The sequence below is a fragment of the Phoxinus phoxinus genome (genome assembly GCF_949152265.1).
Source record: "Phoxinus phoxinus genome assembly, chromosome: 16".
In the NCBI taxonomy this organism is placed as follows: Eukaryota; Metazoa; Chordata; class Actinopteri; order Cypriniformes; family Leuciscidae; genus Phoxinus; species Phoxinus phoxinus.
In genome coordinates this window covers 23,229,856-23,248,787 of record NC_136891.1, presented here as the reverse complement: position 1 = coordinate 23,248,787, position 18,932 = coordinate 23,229,856, and the positions used below count along the sequence as shown (strand labels likewise).

At 37.6% G+C, this 18,932-nt stretch overlaps 1 protein-coding gene across 1 annotated transcript; it reads left to right on the top strand.

The window, feature by feature from the left end:
• Window positions 1-1,907: 1,907 nt before the first annotated feature.
• On the top strand, window positions 1,908-12,367 carry calm1b (calmodulin 1b). Its single transcript, XM_079583560.1, has 6 exons — window positions 1,908-2,160; window positions 5,178-5,208; window positions 5,293-5,436; window positions 10,534-10,640; window positions 10,770-10,905; window positions 11,426-12,367. The coding sequence occupies exons 1-6, from the start codon at window positions 2,158-2,160 to the stop codon at window positions 11,452-11,454; spliced, it is 450 nt and encodes a 149-aa protein (XP_079439686.1). The 5' UTR covers window positions 1,908-2,157; the 3' UTR covers window positions 11,455-12,367.
• The last annotated feature ends 6,565 nt before the right edge of the window (window positions 12,368-18,932 follow it).

Sequence of the window (18,932 nt, the reverse complement as noted above, 5' to 3'; positions counted from 1 at the left end):
ATCCCTTTTAAACCAATTCCATTTTGTCCATTATAGGGTTTAGAATAAAAGTTGTTTAAAATAGTAAAAGGTTTTACTGCCTGTGGTGGGGGGAAAAAATGATTTTGTGGAGGTTTGAGATTTGCCTAATGATGTGGGGTATTTAGAAAATGAATCATATGTAGTAAAAAAAAAAATCCATGTTGAAATATTACCGATTCCCAGGACAGGAATGACCCATATATTAGGATGTGGTTAATGTGTGGTAACTACTAGCTATAAAACAGTGTGTGTGCTTTTTGCTGCTAAATATTTAGTGAAAACCGTGACATTTTCTTCAGGATTCTTTGATAAATTTAAAGTTTAAAAGAACAGTATTTATTGAAATTGTCTAACATTATAAATTAAACTGTCCCTTTTGATAAATATATAGTGTCCTTTCTGAATAAAAACATTTTATTTGACTAATCTATGAAATATGACCAAGTAGTACAAGATTAAGTAATAAATGTAGGCCTGATTTCAGTTCTACTGAGGTAGAAACTACCGTACTCTTTACAATTTAAATATTATGGTTAAATACAGTGCACATATGCACTGCCTTATCATTTATAATTTACGTTTTAATTAAAAAACATGTCATGTAATTTACACTTACAAAACTGTTGAGTGGAGGTTCTACCTGTGATTCGCTCATGGGTTGTACTGTACATTAGCCAATAGAAAGTGTTGAACATTCAGTGTGTGTGAGTAAAACCTGATGCACTTTCCTCTTTTTCTTCCTCTTTTTAAAGAGATTGTACTGCAATGTGGTGCAATAAAAGTAAACGTAACCAAATATGGATATAATCTCCTTCAATAATAATAATTAAAAAAATGCTAAGAAGTTTTGGATGGGTTTTCTATTATACATCTTTGCCTGGTGCATTGCAGGTCCAGGGCGGCCAATAATCCCCCCCTTAACATTGTGTATAATATTGCAGGTCCGCGTCAACCAATCAGGTGCTCCGTAACACACCGGCACCGTAAATACTCGAGCGGAGGGAAATCCACGCTGTCCTTCCGCCTAGAGAAACTAGTGCCACATCACACATCACTTGAGCCTGTCCTTCATAAAAGCAGCAAGATGAGCGTTTATTTAATCATGATCTAATAATGACATTCAGTTTAATAAGATTCTCCAAACAACAGAAGCTTATATTATATTACATACACATAGCATGAATTAACTTTGATGCTTCAGTACAGTTCTTGTGTGTTATAAATTACATAATACATAATTATTTCTGCAGACTTTCCTGGATAATTAATTAATCCCTTACAATGATACAAAATAAGCAATTCTAGTCAGTAGAAAATGTTTCAACAGTTATGGACATCCTTAAACATCTTTAAACAAGCAGCATTCTTTTGTTGAAATTCTTTTTTAAATCCTAATAATTCACTCATTTATAGTCCATATATGAGTCCCCATCTCAAACAAACCAGATGGTATAGCTGATTTAAGCTGTTCTTGCTGAAATAATGCCCAAAAAACTTTTAAAAACCTGCAAATGTTTTTCATTAGGGAAATAACTGAACACCTCTTTTAGGTGACACTGACATTTAATGTATAATGTAGCAGGAGACCTAAATTAATAGTGCCTCAAACTGGACAATGGGCAATTAATCACAAAATGAGCAAGTTCTTGTCAATCAGTAACGTTAGGCCTATGATTAAATGGGATCCTTCAAGGTTTATATACTCACGGTCTTTAAAACAGGGAGCAGGACTTGTTAATATTATACAAATATGTATTGTTTGGCACATACTTGAATGAACCCATTACCCAAATGCTGAAATATTTCAGCAGGACAGAAAGCAAACACTGTTTACTGCATCATCGGCGTGCTTCGGCCGGTCTGCCTGCGCTGTAACGGCGCGTGTCATTGGCTGAGAGGGAAAGGCAGGGCCGCTCCGCGCGCACTGAGTCAGGAAGTGAGTGGCGGATGAATACATGTGCGCTTCTTCTTCTTCTCACCGAGTGAGTGAGCGAGTCCACACAGCACAGCAGCCGGAGCCGTAGCAGTGCACGCGCATCCCGGAGAGCGAGAGAGCGAGAGCGAGAGAGAGATAGAGACCTGCTGCGTTTAGTTTAGTCTGGAGATTATCATCATCACCCTCTATTCCCTACAAACATGGTACGTGATATTTAATGCTACACTATTAGATGCAGTAACTCTATCTGTCTGCCCGCACCAAATGAACCTCAAAACAAGCTTTTAATTAAGATGCAACTTTCCGAGATAATTTACTATAACGACGAGCTAATTTTAAACATGCGCGTTATTTGATCAGTTTAGTGGTGGATCGGTCAGTGAAACCTGAATCTACAACTGCGCAATTCTTACATCCTTTATCTTACATACGGGTTATACATCAAATGATGCGGAATGCATGATGCCATTTATTATAATTGTTCTATTATATCCTAAAATAAGATGATTTAGATCATCATGACAGCACATTGGGAACCTGTAGTTGTGCTATTTATTTTAGACAGACTGGTCAGTGTTTTAGGGGTCGTGGGTCAGTAGGTTGGGTTGACAAGGATGCTTATGCTGATATGCTTATGTGAAATATGATGGATGGGACATAATGAAGATGATTGTAGATGTGTCTCAGAGAAGGCTGTGTAGGATGTTGCATCATCTCCCTGTATACCTCCTCTAAAGACTTAAATTACAACAGCTTGGTCAGTATGTCCCATCTAAAACCACTTCACTGACATTTTAAAGGCCTCACTAATGACAGGCAGTTGTATTTTAACCAAACCTCAGTGTTGCGTGGACTAAAAGGGTGTAGGCTTATGGTCATGGGCGCCCAGTTTCCTGTATTTTCTCTAGTCACTGTAGCTTATGCAAATAAAAGGTGTGTCGTTGTGAAATGTCTGTCTTGTAGCTTTTTTGTTTGTTTGTTGAATCTTAGAGGTATTGTTTGATATTTCACATATTATGTAGTTATGATGCATCCTAGTAACCAGAAACTTACTTTTTTTTATTTATTTTTTTTATAAATATGCTTCCCTGCAGAAATCAGAATAAAAAAAATTATCATAAATTGTTAGTTCCTGTTAGCTGAGGTCCATTAAAAATACAGGTACAACTTAGTAATGTATTAGTAAATGTTGAAATTAACATTTAAGGTTAGCCTAATAAATGCTTTAAAGGCTTTTTCATTGTTTACTACTTTTAGCCAAATTTAATTGCTTTTAAGCTTGTTTACGTCTTTAGTAAGCTGTGAAAGATCAAACTCGTGAGCAATAGCGTTTTCCCCCCTGGGGTTTTGTTTGCATGGCTTAAAGTTCACCCAAAAATGAAAATTGTTAGTTGTTCCAAACCTGTATGAATTTCTTTCTTCTGCTGAACAAAAGAAGGTATTTTAAGAATGTCAGTAACCAGACAGTTGACGGTAGCCATTGACTTCCATAGTAGAAAATAAATGGAAGTGAGTCAATGGGTCTTCAACTGTTTGATTACCAACATTCTTCAAAATATCTTCTGTTCGGCAGAAGAAATGCATTCATACAGGTTTGGAACAACTTGAGGGCGAATAAATTATGACAAAATTGTCCTTTTTGGGTGAACTAGGCTATCCCTTCAAGGGTTTCTGGACTGGTTTGGTTTATTGTAGGTGGTTTGATGATCTCTGTATTGGTTTTGTGTGTGTTCTAATAAAGAGGAACAGCATCTGGTAGGAGACAGCTGTCCTGGGTTAAGATATGATGTAATGTTCCCTGAAACTCGTGCTTTAGCCTATGTGTTGGGACTCTTGAGGATTATGCTGTGTATACTGACCTACATTCATTTGCCTGAACATTTTTAATAAGCGATAGAGCGTTATTAGACAAACACATCTCAGCGCAGATGGGTGACACTGACCGTATAGTGTCAAGCACAGTAAGTACAGCCGACGGGAGCCATTCGTGCAGTTTCTCTGCCCTGTGGAGTTCTAGAGATGTAGTTGTAGAGAGCCTTCAGGTGTGGGATTGAAAATAGAGGAGAAACAGGTCAAAAGTTTCACAGGCCTTGATTTGAATCTTGGTTTTATGGTCACATTTTCTGTAAATGCATCGCTATTACGTGCAATGATTAGGAAATTTGAGGCTAAAAATTAAGTGATATTTTGATACTGATCCTATTGCAAAACAAATTATTTGTCAAAAAGCCAACTTAACGTCAAGTAATTAACTAAAATTACAGACAAGAATTTTGACAAACTTGAAAATATGAAAAACAATATGACATACCAAATAAGTAACAAATTCATCATGGCAACTATTAGAAAAGTGCTATCAGTTCGACTCTTAACCGTCTATTAGCTGTGACTGACACACGATTACCATGTTGTTGGACGTTTTGGGAGTTGTCGGGTCCTAGTGCACCTGCTTAAATATGCATGTTTGCGATGTCTTTATCGACCTACAACCACTACTTTCCATTTATTGGCCATTATAAAAGGGAAACGTTTCAGACAGCAGGACAGACAGTCTTCAGAGAGTCCCAGAGCAGCTGCGTCTCTTCCTCTACGGTCCCCGTCCCCCAGGAGGAGGCTGATGGGGGTGTACTGGGCAAATGGGCATGAGGAATGAAATGAGCCATACAGCTGGCAGCAGAAAGACCCAGATATCCAGCAAACCAGCACTCTGTCTCAATGTATCTGCCAGTGACTCATGTGTGGCTCTTAAGCCAGTGCATGTTATATGTCATATCATGTGAGAGTATGGCTGCTTAATGCATCAAGGAAGTGGCATAATTAGTGTGATTGAAGGGATGGCTGCGTGTTCCTCTTTCTTTGGTCCATTAGCCCCACTCCACCCCTTCATAATGTGGGTTTCCTAGCAGCTCTCATCCACTTTAGCAAGCTCTTGAGACTCAAACAGCAAGCGTTTCCCTCCTCACTGTTAACCAAAGGCCTGGATTGTTGTTGGTCAATGTCCTGTAATCTGATGCTACGGTCTAAAGTGTTTTTTTGTTTGGATGTCACATCTAAAAATGCACTTACAACCTTTTCATGCTACAAGTGTCACATTACCAGTTCAGTTTTTGTAATCAATAGGACTCTTCTTGGTGTATAGAGAAGCATTAAAACCAGAAATGTTTTTTTCTCTCTCTCTGTCTGCTTAGTAACCAGCATCTCTTTTCTCTTTGATTTGCAGGCTGACCAGTTAACAGAGGAGCAGATCGCAGGTGAGTTCATGCACGTAATCGGATCACTTTGATATGTGTGTTTCGAAGCATGCACTAAATACAACCGCTGTTGTCTTATCTCAGAGTTCAAGGAGGCTTTCTCCTTATTCGACAAGGATGGTGACGGCACCATCACGACCAAAGAGCTGGGCACAGTCATGCGGTCGCTGGGCCAGAACCCCACGGAGGCGGAGCTGCAGGACATGATCAATGAGGTGGACGCTGACGGTGAGTGAATTTGAAAGTAAACTATGAATCAACGTTAAATGCAATTTATCACCCGTTTCGAAATATCTCAAAATTAAAGGGGTCAGTTCGCCCACAAAAAAAAAATCTGTCATCTTTTACTCACCCTCAAGATGTTCCAAAACCTGTATGCATTCTTTCTTCTGATGAACACAGAAGATATTTTGATAAATGTGGGTAACCAGACAGTTGACGCCACTCATTGACTTCCATAGTATGGATAAAATACAATGGCTATCGTCAAAAGTTTTGTTACCCACATTCTTTAAAATATCATCTTCTGTGTTCATCAGAAGAAAGAACGTCATGCAGGTTTGGAACATCTTGAGGACTTGACAGAAGATTTATTTTTGGGTGAACTAACCCTTTAAAAGGACACTCCCCACAAACTCATAATGTTGTTGTGTCTGACTGCTCAGACACACAGAGCATGTTTGTTCAGGAAATCAGCCTTCTAATGGCTTACTTCTAATTGGGTCAGTGACTCAACACTCATTTTTTTTTTTTTTTTTGTATCTGGATCTTTTCATTTATTTAAAGAGATTACATTATAAAGATTACATTTATAAATACAATTTATAAAGTGGCATCAAGTAAAAAATGTCAGGATAATGCAACTGTCCAAATATCATGATGAAAGAAAAAGTGTAAAAGTTTAACCTTATTAAATAGTTAGGCAAGATATTTTATTATTATTTCTTCGAAAGGAAATGTATCAATAAAACAGCGTATTAATAATAATAAAAAAAATCTGCAAAATTAGTCATTTGGTTTTTACCAACCTGCAGAACCATGCAGGAAAAAAGTCATAGTGAGGAAATCCTAAAGAAGATCTCTGCAGACCCATTGAAAAGTCACAAAAGCTCTACAAAAACCTATTCATGTATTAAAGAATTAGTTCACTTTAAAATGAAAATTAGCCCATGATTTACTCACCCTCAAGCCATCCTAGGTGTATATGACTTTCTTCTTTCAGACGAATACAATCAGAGTTATATTAATAAACATCCTGGCTCTTCCCAGTTTTATAATGGCAGTGGATTGCAACCAACAGATTGAAGCTCAAAAACGTGCATCCATCCATCGTAAATGAACTCCTAACGGCTCCAGGGGGTTTATAAAGGCCTTCTGAAGCAAACCGATGAGTTTGTGTAAGAAAAATATTAATATTAAAACTTTATAAAGTAAAATAACTAGCTTCCGGCCAAACGAACATACGGATTCCACTGTGTAAAGTGCAATTTATGCAAGTAATGTGACGGACCGCTGATATTTACGCTACGCCATGACGCACTACGCTACTTCTGACGTCATACATTTTGTAAGTTTCTCATGAGGCGCAAGTAGAGACTGCGTATGACCGTTTGGCCAAAGCTAGAATTTTACTCTGTAACGTGTTAAATATGAATATAAATATAAGGGTGAGTAAATCCGTGAACTAATCCTTTAATCAATGAGATGATTTTTATATTAAAACTAGGGCTGTCAAACGATTAAAATATTTAATCACGATTAATCGCATGAATTTCATAGTTAACTCGCGATTAATCGCACATTTTTATCTATTTTAAATGTCTCGATTTCTTTTTGTCCCATTATATTTTCTCATTTTAATGCTCTTATCAACATGGAAAAGTGGATCGGCTTGCTTTGTGCAAATGTTTTTTATTGAAAACAACATTGGGATACTGTGTTCAATTTCACACTAACATTCTCACTTGGAGCAAATAATCTCTCACACAATGTAACCCTGTCCATCAATAAAAGGGTGAAAGAAATACTGACGAGGTAACGTTACTGATATTGACGAGTGGGCGTAGAAACGCATCAGCTGTGTGTGTGTGTGTGTGTGTGCTTGACCATCAAGTGATTTTTCAGACTGGACGTGCTGCGATGATAGCTCAGTTCACAATGACAAAACACACAGATCACGTTGGTCTTGTCAATTGAACCATTTCGCAACTTTTTAAAAGTAAACTTTCCATTCAGAATCTTATTGGCATCCATTTCGGCGTCTCGCGCTCATCATTCATCCACTCAAAACGTAACGTTAAAGAGGGGTCGCACACCGGACGAGAAGCGCAGCGCCTCGTATTTAAAATTCGAACACATTATTCTCTATGAGTGTACACACACCGGCGGCGCCATTCGGCGTTTTTATTGCTGGCCATAAACTGGGAAAGTGCGCGTCCGATGTGCGATACGAGTTGTCCTAGACGTGGCTCGGCGCTGCGCTTCTCGTCCACTCTTTGGCCGGTTCGCATCGCAAGGCCAAACAAGTGTGTGCGGTGACAAGTGTGTGCGGCGTGCCTGTTGTTTTGTTTCTGGTCTAGCTAGATCCGGTGTGGTGTTGTAGTTTTAATAACGTTACTAGTTGTTGCAAAAGCATGTGGAAAAAATACAAAGTTTGCTAGGCGTTAATCGCGCGATAAAAAAATGTACGCCGTTAAAATGGGTTTGCGTTAACGCCGTTAATAACGCGTTTAACGGCCAGCCCTAATTAAAACTAAAAACTTGTGAAACTAATAGGAGAGAATTTGTTACACCACATGACATTTAGTTAAATTTAGACTAAAGAGACTAAATAAATCTTAGGTTTCCCCAGAATGTGCCTGTGAAGGTCCAGCTTAAATCCCCCACACAGATAATTTATTATACTATGTCCAAAATGGCCCTTTTTGGGTGGAAGCAAAAACACACTGTTTTCGTGTGTGTATCTTTAAATGCAAATGTATCTTTGTGTATCTTTAAATGCTTTAAATGTTATTCTACACAGAATAACATGTTCCAGTCTATAAAAAAAACCCCAAAAACTAATTTGAATCATTAATTCAAACACGTTTAAAACGAATTAATTCACACTCATTCATAAATACCTGTTTCATTAATGCACGATTCTCTGTTTTTTAATGAATCTCTTGAGTCTTCTTGAATAAATGATTAAATGAAACATGGCGGACCGTGTACAGCTCACTCAGGGGAGAATCTTATTCTAAGGTAGTAAGTCACCAGTCGCGTGACGTCACAATGTATAGAAAATGCGAACGATTTTGAGACCGTTTATGATTTATGGGCAATGGTATAATTTGCTTGTGCTTGTGTACACACTGACAACATACATTTATGTTCACACACCATGTGAAAGTGAATTTTGCATTTTTATTTTTTTTTTATCATGGACATTCTTATTTATCAATTACCTAGTTGTCTTTGCATATTAAACTTACAATGCAATTGTAAAAAACAACAACACCATTCATTTAAAGGTACCGGTCAAAGGACAATTTTTTTTTTTTTTTTACACATCTGTCGTTGGAGTAAGTACAGCCATTTAATCTCATCCACTCATCGTTGTGACTCACTCAGCAAGGGGTGACACCAGAAAACTCTTCTATCAGCCTTCTGTCACAGACAGACAGACAGACAGACAGACAGGCGAGATGGTGTGGGAGGATCAGGAGGCTGCAAGACTTCAAAAGCCAGTCATATTTGCGAGTCTTCTTCGATCAGCGAATCGATGGGCCTGTGGGATCCAGCCTGCCTCTCTCCTGCCGTGACATGATCTAGGTCAGACGGCAATAATGCGAGTAGTGTAAAATAAAAGTAATTGCATAATCCACTCTTTGCGTTCGTCATCTCGTTCCCACACACTCATCCTACCCAGTTGCCGGGAAACCGTGGAGGAACTTATTTTGAGAATCGACACTGGAAGTGACCTGGAAATGGCTGATTTCAGCACAATCGTGTGTTGCTGAGTGGTTCTTCTAGTAATGAATTGCGTCCCCCTCCGGTACCTTTGAAAGATTGTGCTAATATGACTCAACATCCTGTGGCAATCAAAGGCCTTACATTTGTATCTGCCATGCTAAGAATGTGGCTTGTTGCACACGGTTTCATTGAATACGAGTTTCTATATTACGCCACAGACCATTAAATCGCCATGTGCTGCAGCCCAAAGGACCATAGGTTTTAAACCAGAGTCAAAGTTCAGTCTCTTTTAGGATGGCTAATCCTAGACCAGTGGTTTCACGCATCCAGTCAGTAATCCAGCCTTGTCTTTATTACCGCACACTTGACCTATTTCAGACCTCGATGAACGTTAGACATGGTTTAACTCTTTTATGGTCAAGCTGCGGCTAGTCCGTGTCAGCTGTAGGGATCTAGCCACGTCTCTTATATCACTGTAACCCTCTCAGCTTTTATTATTCACCGCAGCCCCTTGAGGACTATCATCTCCTGCTAATCCAGAGTGAGTCACATGGTTTTTGATCTCTCTTAGCGAATCCCCACCTCCCAGTACTCTCATCTCTTTGATGGCTTGCTTGTAAACTGTGAGTGACCACGGCGTGACACGGTTGCGGTTTGCGTTCTGAAAGCTTTCCAAGCGAATGACCCTAAGATGGGGTGGTGGCGTCATCACCCAAAACAATGATCTTAAACTGCAATTTTACTAGGCTTTAACTGTTGTGACACTTCAATATGGAAGCCTTTTTTCCTGCCTGAGAGACAAAAATAAAAGGGGTATTTGTGAGATGAATTTTAAAATAAGAAATGGAGAAGTGGTCATGTTTATGAGAAACAAGTTCATTCAGAGTTGTTTATTTCTTCTAATTTTAAGATTTAAAGTCGCAATTGTGAGATGTTAAGTCACAATTACCTTATTTTGTTAAGGCCCGTTCACACCAAGGACGATAACGATAAAGATATAGTTCTAAAAATCTTTCTAAATCTAATGACACAGAGGAAGGATATCGTTGGAATCACTTTCAGAATTATTTTTCCAGCTGATGAACGATAAAAACATTGCGAGCCAATCAGAATCCACCAGACTTTATTTGCGCTTGAGCATTTAAAGAGGCAGATGACAAAACTGCAGCACACACTTGGAATAACCAGAAAGATATCGTCCGCTGCCGTGGACGCCAATACAGTTATCGTTATCTTTATAGTTATTGTTCTTGGTGTGAACGGGCCTTTACTCTGAGGCTAAAATGGTTTATCATACCTCAAGAGTATTTGAGGTGAACATTCCTGTCAGTACTTCTGTTTTCAATAAAATTGCACTTCCCTTTTTCTTAGGAAATGGAACCATAGATTTCCCAGAGTTCTTGACGATGATGGCCAGGAAAATGAAGGACACAGACAGCGAGGAAGAGATTCGCGAGGCGTTTCGGGTATTTGACAAGGTGTGTTTTGAGCTGTGACTACTTTAGTTTGTTTATTACAGCCAAAAGCGACTCAAATTTCAGAGTCACGGCAGTGAGGCCAAAGTTTTCCCGCCCTTTCTGTGACTTCTATTGTCTTATTCCTTCTAGGACGGTAATGGCTACATCAGTGCTGCAGAGTTGCGTCATGTCATGACAAACCTCGGCGAGAAGCTGACAGATGAAGAGGTGGATGAGATGATCAGAGAAGCCGACATAGATGGTGATGGTCAGGTGAACTACGAAGGTACGTTTCTTACCGCTAAACGCTCACTGTATTTCCTACAACATTCCTTTTTTGGTTGTCATATGTTTGTTTGGCTATTATAAAAGGCTATTTTGTAAAACGGATAGTCCCGGTCCTTGATTCCAATTGGTTAAGCCACGTTCGAAAACCGTTGTAGATTACTCCACATTCAACTGTGATCTCATTACCTCATGATTTCTTAATGATTCATTCAGAGAACTAAAATTCCTTTAAAATCTCATCTGTGGTGTTTACTTTATTCATCTCCATGTTGGAATCTCCACAGTATCTTTTACTTCTAAGTTATCTGCGTCGAAAATCTTGCTGAAAGCGGAGCCTCTTGATTAGACTCGTATGAAAGCTATTCGGAAATGGGACGCTAATTACCGTGTGAATTGTACCTTCACCTCTTGATTAAAAAATTAATAAGCCATTGAACAATTTAGCAGCTGGGTGCGCAGCGTGGCGTTCGGCCAAAAGCAACTGGCTAATCTCATTTTCTCTCCATCTCTCCTCTCAGAATTTGTACAGATGATGACCGCAAAGTGAAGCCGCCTCCTTCTGCCGTGCCCTCTTAGAAGAGAAAAAAAAAATCAGTCAAATGTTTTACTTACCTCTTGGGAAAAAAATGTTTATTTATTCACAATGTTTCTGTTTAAAAAATAATAATAATTGAATGTTAAAATAAAGTATCCTTCTGTCCACACAGATAATAATGGAAAAAAGTCAAATATCTGCATGAAATGGTTAGTGATCATGTCCCCAAAGATCAGTCTAGCATCAGTTATTCAAGAGAAAAATATCCTGTAACTACCTTCAAACTGAAGAAAAACAGCATTTGGTGAACTCCTTAAGTTCCATCTGCTCTTGATAATGTTTGGGCTGGCCATCCTCCTTTTGTTCTCTTGTTTTTTTTTTCTTTCTTTCTGTTCTTCATGCATGCAGCTTGAGCCCGGAGCTCATTCTCCAGCCAATCAGAGCGTGCTGAGTCCACTGAAGTGTTGTATTGTTTTTGTTTTTTTTATTGTTTTTTTTTTATTTATTTAAGAGGAACCACAAGTAGAGAGAAAGCTTGTAAATTCAAGTTTTGAGTGGAATGGGGCTTTAAGGTATTGCGGGGGATAACAAGCAAAAATCAAAAATGAAAAAAAACATTTCGATAATTTTTGGCATGATTTTACCGTTTTTTTGTCAATCATTTATTTTTGTTTCAATGACTTTCTTTTACTGGACGGCCGTCTCTGTGGTGTCTCGCCATGATGGAGGGATGTTCGAGATGGTTGGAGGACTGTGTCTGAGCCTTCACTTTTCTGTCCTGTTTCTTTACTCCTGAGCGGTGAATTCTCCCCTGCATCTCTTCTGCTGTGGGAGTTTGCACTCCACTCTTCAGTTTGCATTCATTCCAAGTTGTACATGCTACTGTTTTAATATTTTCTTCGAATAAAGTGACCATGTACTTTAAGACTCCCGCTCTGCTCTATGTGTCCGTTGTGCGAAGTAAAGTCCAGGCTTTCTCTGACATGCATCCCTTTGAGCTCAAATAGATCAGTGACAGCACTAGACCACCTGTGTTCCAGCTAAATTACAGCTTCCTGTTGAGACGAAGCCATCAAACATAAGCCGATCATCTAGCTTCCCTTCCAGTTTTCTCCTTTTCTCAAGTGTCATTTTACACCTCAGTTTTCTCAACTTCACATATGTATGCATATATAGACCCAATTCTCTTTAGATTTGACCTGCATAATGCAAAGCTCCTAATCTTTACCGCCGCTCTCCCAAGAAGCAGGAGACAGTCTCACTCGCCAAACCCACACATTTTGATATCTGAGCTGCCCTGGGGTTAAATTAGGAGTATCAATATTTCACGTGAAAATGAGGCAGGATGTTGCCGTACCAGTAAGAAGAGAGCAGGATTTACCACCCTTCCCCCTCCACACCTCCTCAACCATCAACAACACAGACTAAAACCCTATCATATTACACAACACAATGCAGAGACTGTCTCCTGCATGTTACAAATAAAAAATTAATTAGTAAAATTTTACTGGACAACTGTCGAACTAAATTTTTTAATTCTAAGTAGTGTGCGCACATTCTAAATTGGGCAGGTGCTCGGTCAAAGTCTGAACCCCCCCACCCCCCGGCACACTGCTTTATCTGCTCCCATTAAACTTAAATAAATTTATTTATTTTATTTCTTACATGAGGCACCACAAGTCTGTCGCAGATCACACGTTTCCTGCAGTGGTGTGTCCTGGCCAGACGACACTTGGCAATTTATGTGTAACATCACTTGATGAAATATCACTGTAACCTTTACCAGCTATTTTTGTGACTGTGACTTCCTCCTGTCTGATATCAGATCAGTATTTCTGAAGGTTTCTATTGCAAAACTGGCCCCTTTTTTTCTGTATTATGACACCAGACCGCATGTGAAAAAGTATATCAATCAAGTCCTTTCAGTTTGACATGGAGTTCTCATATCAAGTGTAAACCTGAATAAGTTGGAAAAAAATTAGGCAATCAGTTACATCAATTGTTTATGTTAAGAAATTCAAAGTTTAAGTAAGCAGAACATTATAAAAAATTTGATTTGAGCATTTACTCTCCCTTTGAGTGTCATGGCAAAGCATGCTGGGAAATAGAAATCCCAGCAGTTAAAATTAAGTTAGTCTAAATGAAAAGAATCAAGTTAATAAAATTAAAAACAATGAAACAATTCAGATGACTTAAAATGTGTCAGTTTTGTGAACAAAAGAAAAAGAAGGTTCTAAATACTCATAAAAGTAAAGTTAATTTGCTTGAACTATTAAGTTTAATTTAATTGGCTCTACTCAATCCAATTAATTCTTTTTGAGTGTTAGGGTTTACAGTGTATGCCATTAATATGCTGTGCTTGAGTATTTGGACACTTAAAGGGCTAATTCACCAATGGCAAATGGGCTTTCAATAAAACATGGGGTAACACTTTATTTCAAAAGTCCATTTAGACATTCTACTAACTATAAGTACATGTCACTACATGTCAACTAATATAGTAATTAGAGTATAAGTAGACTGCCTGCTTAATATCTGCTAACACTTTATTTCTCTCCAACAGACATTGTACTGACTAAGTAACTTTGCAAGTACACGTCAACTTATTCTACTTACCCGAACCTAACAGTTTACTAATACTATATATAATGAGAGTTAGTCGATGCTTGACCTGACTTGAGAAAAAGGGCTGTTGTCTTCCATTTTGACAAACTTCAACACCCATAATGCAATGGGCATGTTGCCATCCAAGGCCACTTTTCTGTCAATGTGCTGAGACTTCCAGTTCATTTGCCGCTATAGGTAAATATCTGGATAATATGATAACAAGTAATAGTTTGCAATATCAAGCAGAATAACGAAAACATTTTGTGCAGATAAAATAACAGGAAGAGGATGAGACTGGAAGCCTCGAAAGTCGACAAAATCAACTCACAATGGCTGCACTGCACTTACGTTAAGAACAAGGTGAATTGAATTGACAAGAGTCAAATACCACCTTGCGTCAGAAGGAAATACTTCTTAGCAAACTTTTATTTGAAATGGTATCGACTTGTTTTGTTTCCGGGTGCAATAATTCAAAGAGTAAACGTTTAATGGGAGTGAGCCGTGAAGAAGGCTGTTTTTACCATAATGCTATTTATAGAGTAGACAAAGTATGATACAATTACAAGTGATAAACCTATAGTGCAATACAGTTTTGTAGTGTCTGTGGACAGGGATACAAAAATGCGTAGTTATAATCTGTTTTCACAAAAGCTCCAGAGCTGTTTTTTTTTTTTTTGACAAATAAATGGGAATTTCTCAGACCTGGACTTTTCATTTGTTAATTTACATTGTAACAATACAAAGTTGGAAATCAGCAAACTTGCACTTTAAGTCACTTGTAGAAATCAAATTGATCCAAACATCAAACTAAGAGTAAATTAAGTACAATCAACTTGGATGTTTAAGTAATTTCTTTCAATTTAAATTATATTAAACTGACTTAAAAAACGAGTTGAATCTTGTATAACATATAAAAGGTGAAAATTGCTTAGCTTATTTTGATGAGTTAAAGCAATGTAAAAACATGTTGTCATAACTTATTTATCATCTTTTACAGTGTATCTTCATCTCTTATTTATGTATTATTGAATCTGTGGCTCTGAGCAGGAAGCTGCAGAAACTGTCAGGCAAGAGAGAAACCGCACAGACACACTGAGACACTAACATCAGCATACAGGATTACGAAGCCTGAAGACAGTTTGTTACATAACACTGCTGACAGCAGTTTGTGTTTCTGTGTGTGTGTGTGTGTGAGTGTGTGTGACCATGTCTCTGTGTGTATTGGAGTACAGTATGGCAGAGTGCAACGCAGTGAACCCACCATGAAATGTCACGCACAAAGCCCTGAAACATAATGCATAAAACCCCTTTCAGACAGATTTTGTAATAAATTGCTTGATAAAAACGTTTCTTCATGCGTCTTCCTAAGGGTGCACTGAGGAGGGGTTTCCCCACAACCACATGCTGAACATTGTTGGCGAAAGTCACTTTTATGTGTTACAATGTTATGTTACTCGCTAAAAAATTATTAGTATTTTTTTTAAAATGAAAAGTAGTGTTACATTACTTTACTTTTTCTCACCTGGCTGTGGCTCACTCTTTTCCAGGCCCTGCAGGTTTTTTTTTTTTTTTTTTTGCAAATGCATTCAACAACATAGCATATATATACACCTTTATTTTCTTTTAAAAACACATTTAGAATATTTTTACATTCTGACCACTTAGAATATTTCCTGAACCCTATGCTATGCCATACAAATGATCTCAGAGCATTACAGGTTATATTTCCTACAATACAACTCTGCTTTTTGAAAGTAGTAATTTTGTACTTTTTGTCTCTTCCTGGACACATACGTCATGGACAAGAAAGATAATTTTATTTAAGCAAATTAATTAAAACGGAATTTTAAAAAGTAGCTCAATTAATGTATACATTTATAAAGTAATGCATTTCTTTCAGACTTCGGTTTGAACAATTTTCAGTGCATGTCTGTGTGAGGTAAAAGGAAGCTCCGCCCTATTTGTGAGAGCAACAGCTCATTTGCATTTAAACGGACAGACACACAATCAGCGTGTTTTTGCTCACCCTCAAAAAGTGACAACTTTAACATGCTATATAAAAATATCTGTGGGGTATTTTGAGCTGAAACTTCACATACACACTCTGGGGACATCAAAGACTTATTTTACATCTTGTGAAAAGGGCATTATACCACCCCTTTAAAGCATATTAATAACACCACATAGACATATAAACAACATTAAAAACTTGATTTTCACCACTGAGGGACTTCTTTAAAAAAACATATATGTGTAGATTATGTCATATGTATAGCATTGTTAATAATAAATAAATAAAAATCCATCTATAAAAATGTCTAGAGAGTTAACTGTCTAACATTGTGAATGGCTAAAACTTCTCATCTTCTCCAAGTATGAAGGGTATTTTCTCAGAATCATTAAGTTCAAAGGATGATGAAATCAATGTTTCAAATCTGAGGAGAAATGTTTCTCTTACATCGGGATATTTAGTATCTCTCTCTCTCTCTCTCTCTCTCTCTCTCTCTCTCTCTCTCTCTCTCTCTCTCTCTGTCCATGTTTGTTTACGCCTTCCTCTCTCTATTTCTAAATAATGGTCACTTAACTGTATTTGGAGAGAATTTGTTTTTCTTGAAATTGTTTCAAAAATAGATAATTGGTCAATTTAGTGGTTCTATGTAGGGTCGAGTAACATTGGAGTTTATTTTGGAGGTCAAAATGTGTTTTAGTGATTCATCATGTGTCTTTTAGATTTGTGTCAATTTCTTCAATTATAGTTTTGGAGTTGTAGTTGAAGTCAGTCAGGAATTGAGTATCATGTTGAAGATCGAGTGTGTTTAGAGGATGAGATTCTGCTGAGGTTTCATTGGCGAGGAGGGCTTTATATTGGTCTGAATTAGCTGTGCGGGACAGCAGGACCAGATCATCCGCGTACATCTGACCCCTGACCTCTGTGTAGATTGAGGCCGGGGACAGTAGAGCGTTCCAGCGCTGATGCCAGATCATTGATGTAGATGTTAAATAGAGTCGGACTCAGACTGCAGCCCTATTCACTGTACAGTTCTTTAAGGAAACCACTATCGTTGCAAAACCTGACTTTTGGAACCTTTATTTTTTACAAGTGTAATAATGTAGATAATATGTTTATTATTTTGTATAGGACATTATTTAACAAAACTACTTCTTAAATCAAAATTTGTCATTATTTTTGAAAAACGTTTATCCCTAAAATTGTGTGACCCATAATATATTAAACGTGTTAATATATGAAAATATATTTAGAATTTTTATTTTTATTTTTATAATGATTAAGATGTGTTCCATTGTCACGTTCATGTTCAGTCAGTGTAACCTTCATGGACTTTTAGTTTGTTTGTCTTCAGTCACATGTTTCCTTTGTTCTATTTTCCCGCCACTCATCAGTCACCATGGACACTAATCCTCCACAACAGCTGCTCATCATTTAGTTAGTTTTCTCTGTGTATTTAGTTCCTCTGTTTTCTGTCTTCTGTTGTCTGCCGTTGTTTGTGTAAGCGTGTGTTTAGCTGCATACTGTTATGCCTGTACCCTTTTGTTTTTATTAAACTATTTTAATCCTGTCTCCAGTCCTTCATCCTCATCTTCATCTGGTAACAACCTTACAGGTGTTAGGAAAATGTTAGCGCACTTTACTTAATGTCTTCCCATTTAAGTCACTGCATAAATGATCTGAATGAAATTCTAACATGACAACAAAAGTTTCATATATATTTATATACCCCCCCCCCCCCCCCTGTATTCACCGTCAATAAGCATATTTATTGATTTAATTTATTTCTAAATCTACCTGACTCAAAAGTCTGAGGAAACGCTGAATGTGCCTGACAATTGTGAGCGTTTGTGTTTGTGTGAAGATGACTGCAGCATCGGCTCTCTGACCTACATTTCTCAAACAGCATTGGTGCGACAAACAGACCTTTAAATTACAGAAGCCGTGAAAACATCCCTCAAGCGCTTTAGATCGGATATTCTATTAATAATTCATTCATTTATCGCAGTGTGAAAAGAAACAAAAGAAGCTGAAGACAGCAGAACATAAAAGGATGGGGTATCCCAGCTTTTGTTTTGCTGCATGAATCCTCTGCAGTGTTTCAATGTGTGTGTGACGCTCTGGAGCTCTGCTCAGTGAAGAAGAACATCCCTTCCTATCATTTATGACACAGAGCCTAAGTTCAGGAAAGCTTCCCCGGGAAAACTGCAGATGGGGAGGGTGACTGTCAGCTTAACAAAGAGGGAAGAAAATAAAAGATGAGAGCAGTTTGCAGAGGGATCCCAGGGCTTTTCCACATCAGGAGGAAACCCTCAGGCTCATCTTTCATTCTTTCCTCCTTTTACTGTATCCCTGTCTCTCTTCCTTTTTCTCAAACAGAAATGTACACTGCGGAGCAATCTAATCTAATATTCTCAAACCCGTCTTCAAAGAGATCATTTTTTGACAGATTTCAGGCATATTAAAGGCATAAAAAACTGAAATAATGAAAGAAGACTGTTCAATGGAGTTGGGGTTGGTAAGATTATTTCATGTTTTTGAAAGAAGTCCTTTATGCTCATCAAGACTGCATTTTTCTTTAAATACAGCAAAATTGTGAAATATTTTTATAATTTAAATTAGGCTACTTGCTTTTGATTATAATATATTTAAAAATGTTATTCATTTCTGTGATGTCAAAACTGAATTTTCATCATCATTACTCCAGTTTTTAGTGTCACATTATCTTTCATAGAAATCATATGATGATTAATACACATTTATTATTATTATCAATGCTCAAAACAGTTGTGCTGCTTACTGGAAACAGTGATAAAAAATTTTCAGGATTCTTTGATGAACAGAAAGTGAAACATAATTTATTTATTTATTTAAA

What these genes read in the sequence shown, in the direction of transcription:
- calm1b (XM_079583560.1), top strand. An exon ending in AACAGAGGAGCAGATCGCAG is followed by an intron (nt 5,209 to 5,292) that starts GTGAGTTCATGC and finishes GTCTTATCTCAG; the next exon opens with AGTTCAAGGAGGCTTTCTCC. An exon ending in CGTTTCGGGTATTTGACAAG is followed by an intron (nt 10,641 to 10,769) that starts GTGTGTTTTGAG and finishes TATTCCTTCTAG; the next exon opens with GACGGTAATGGCTACATCAG.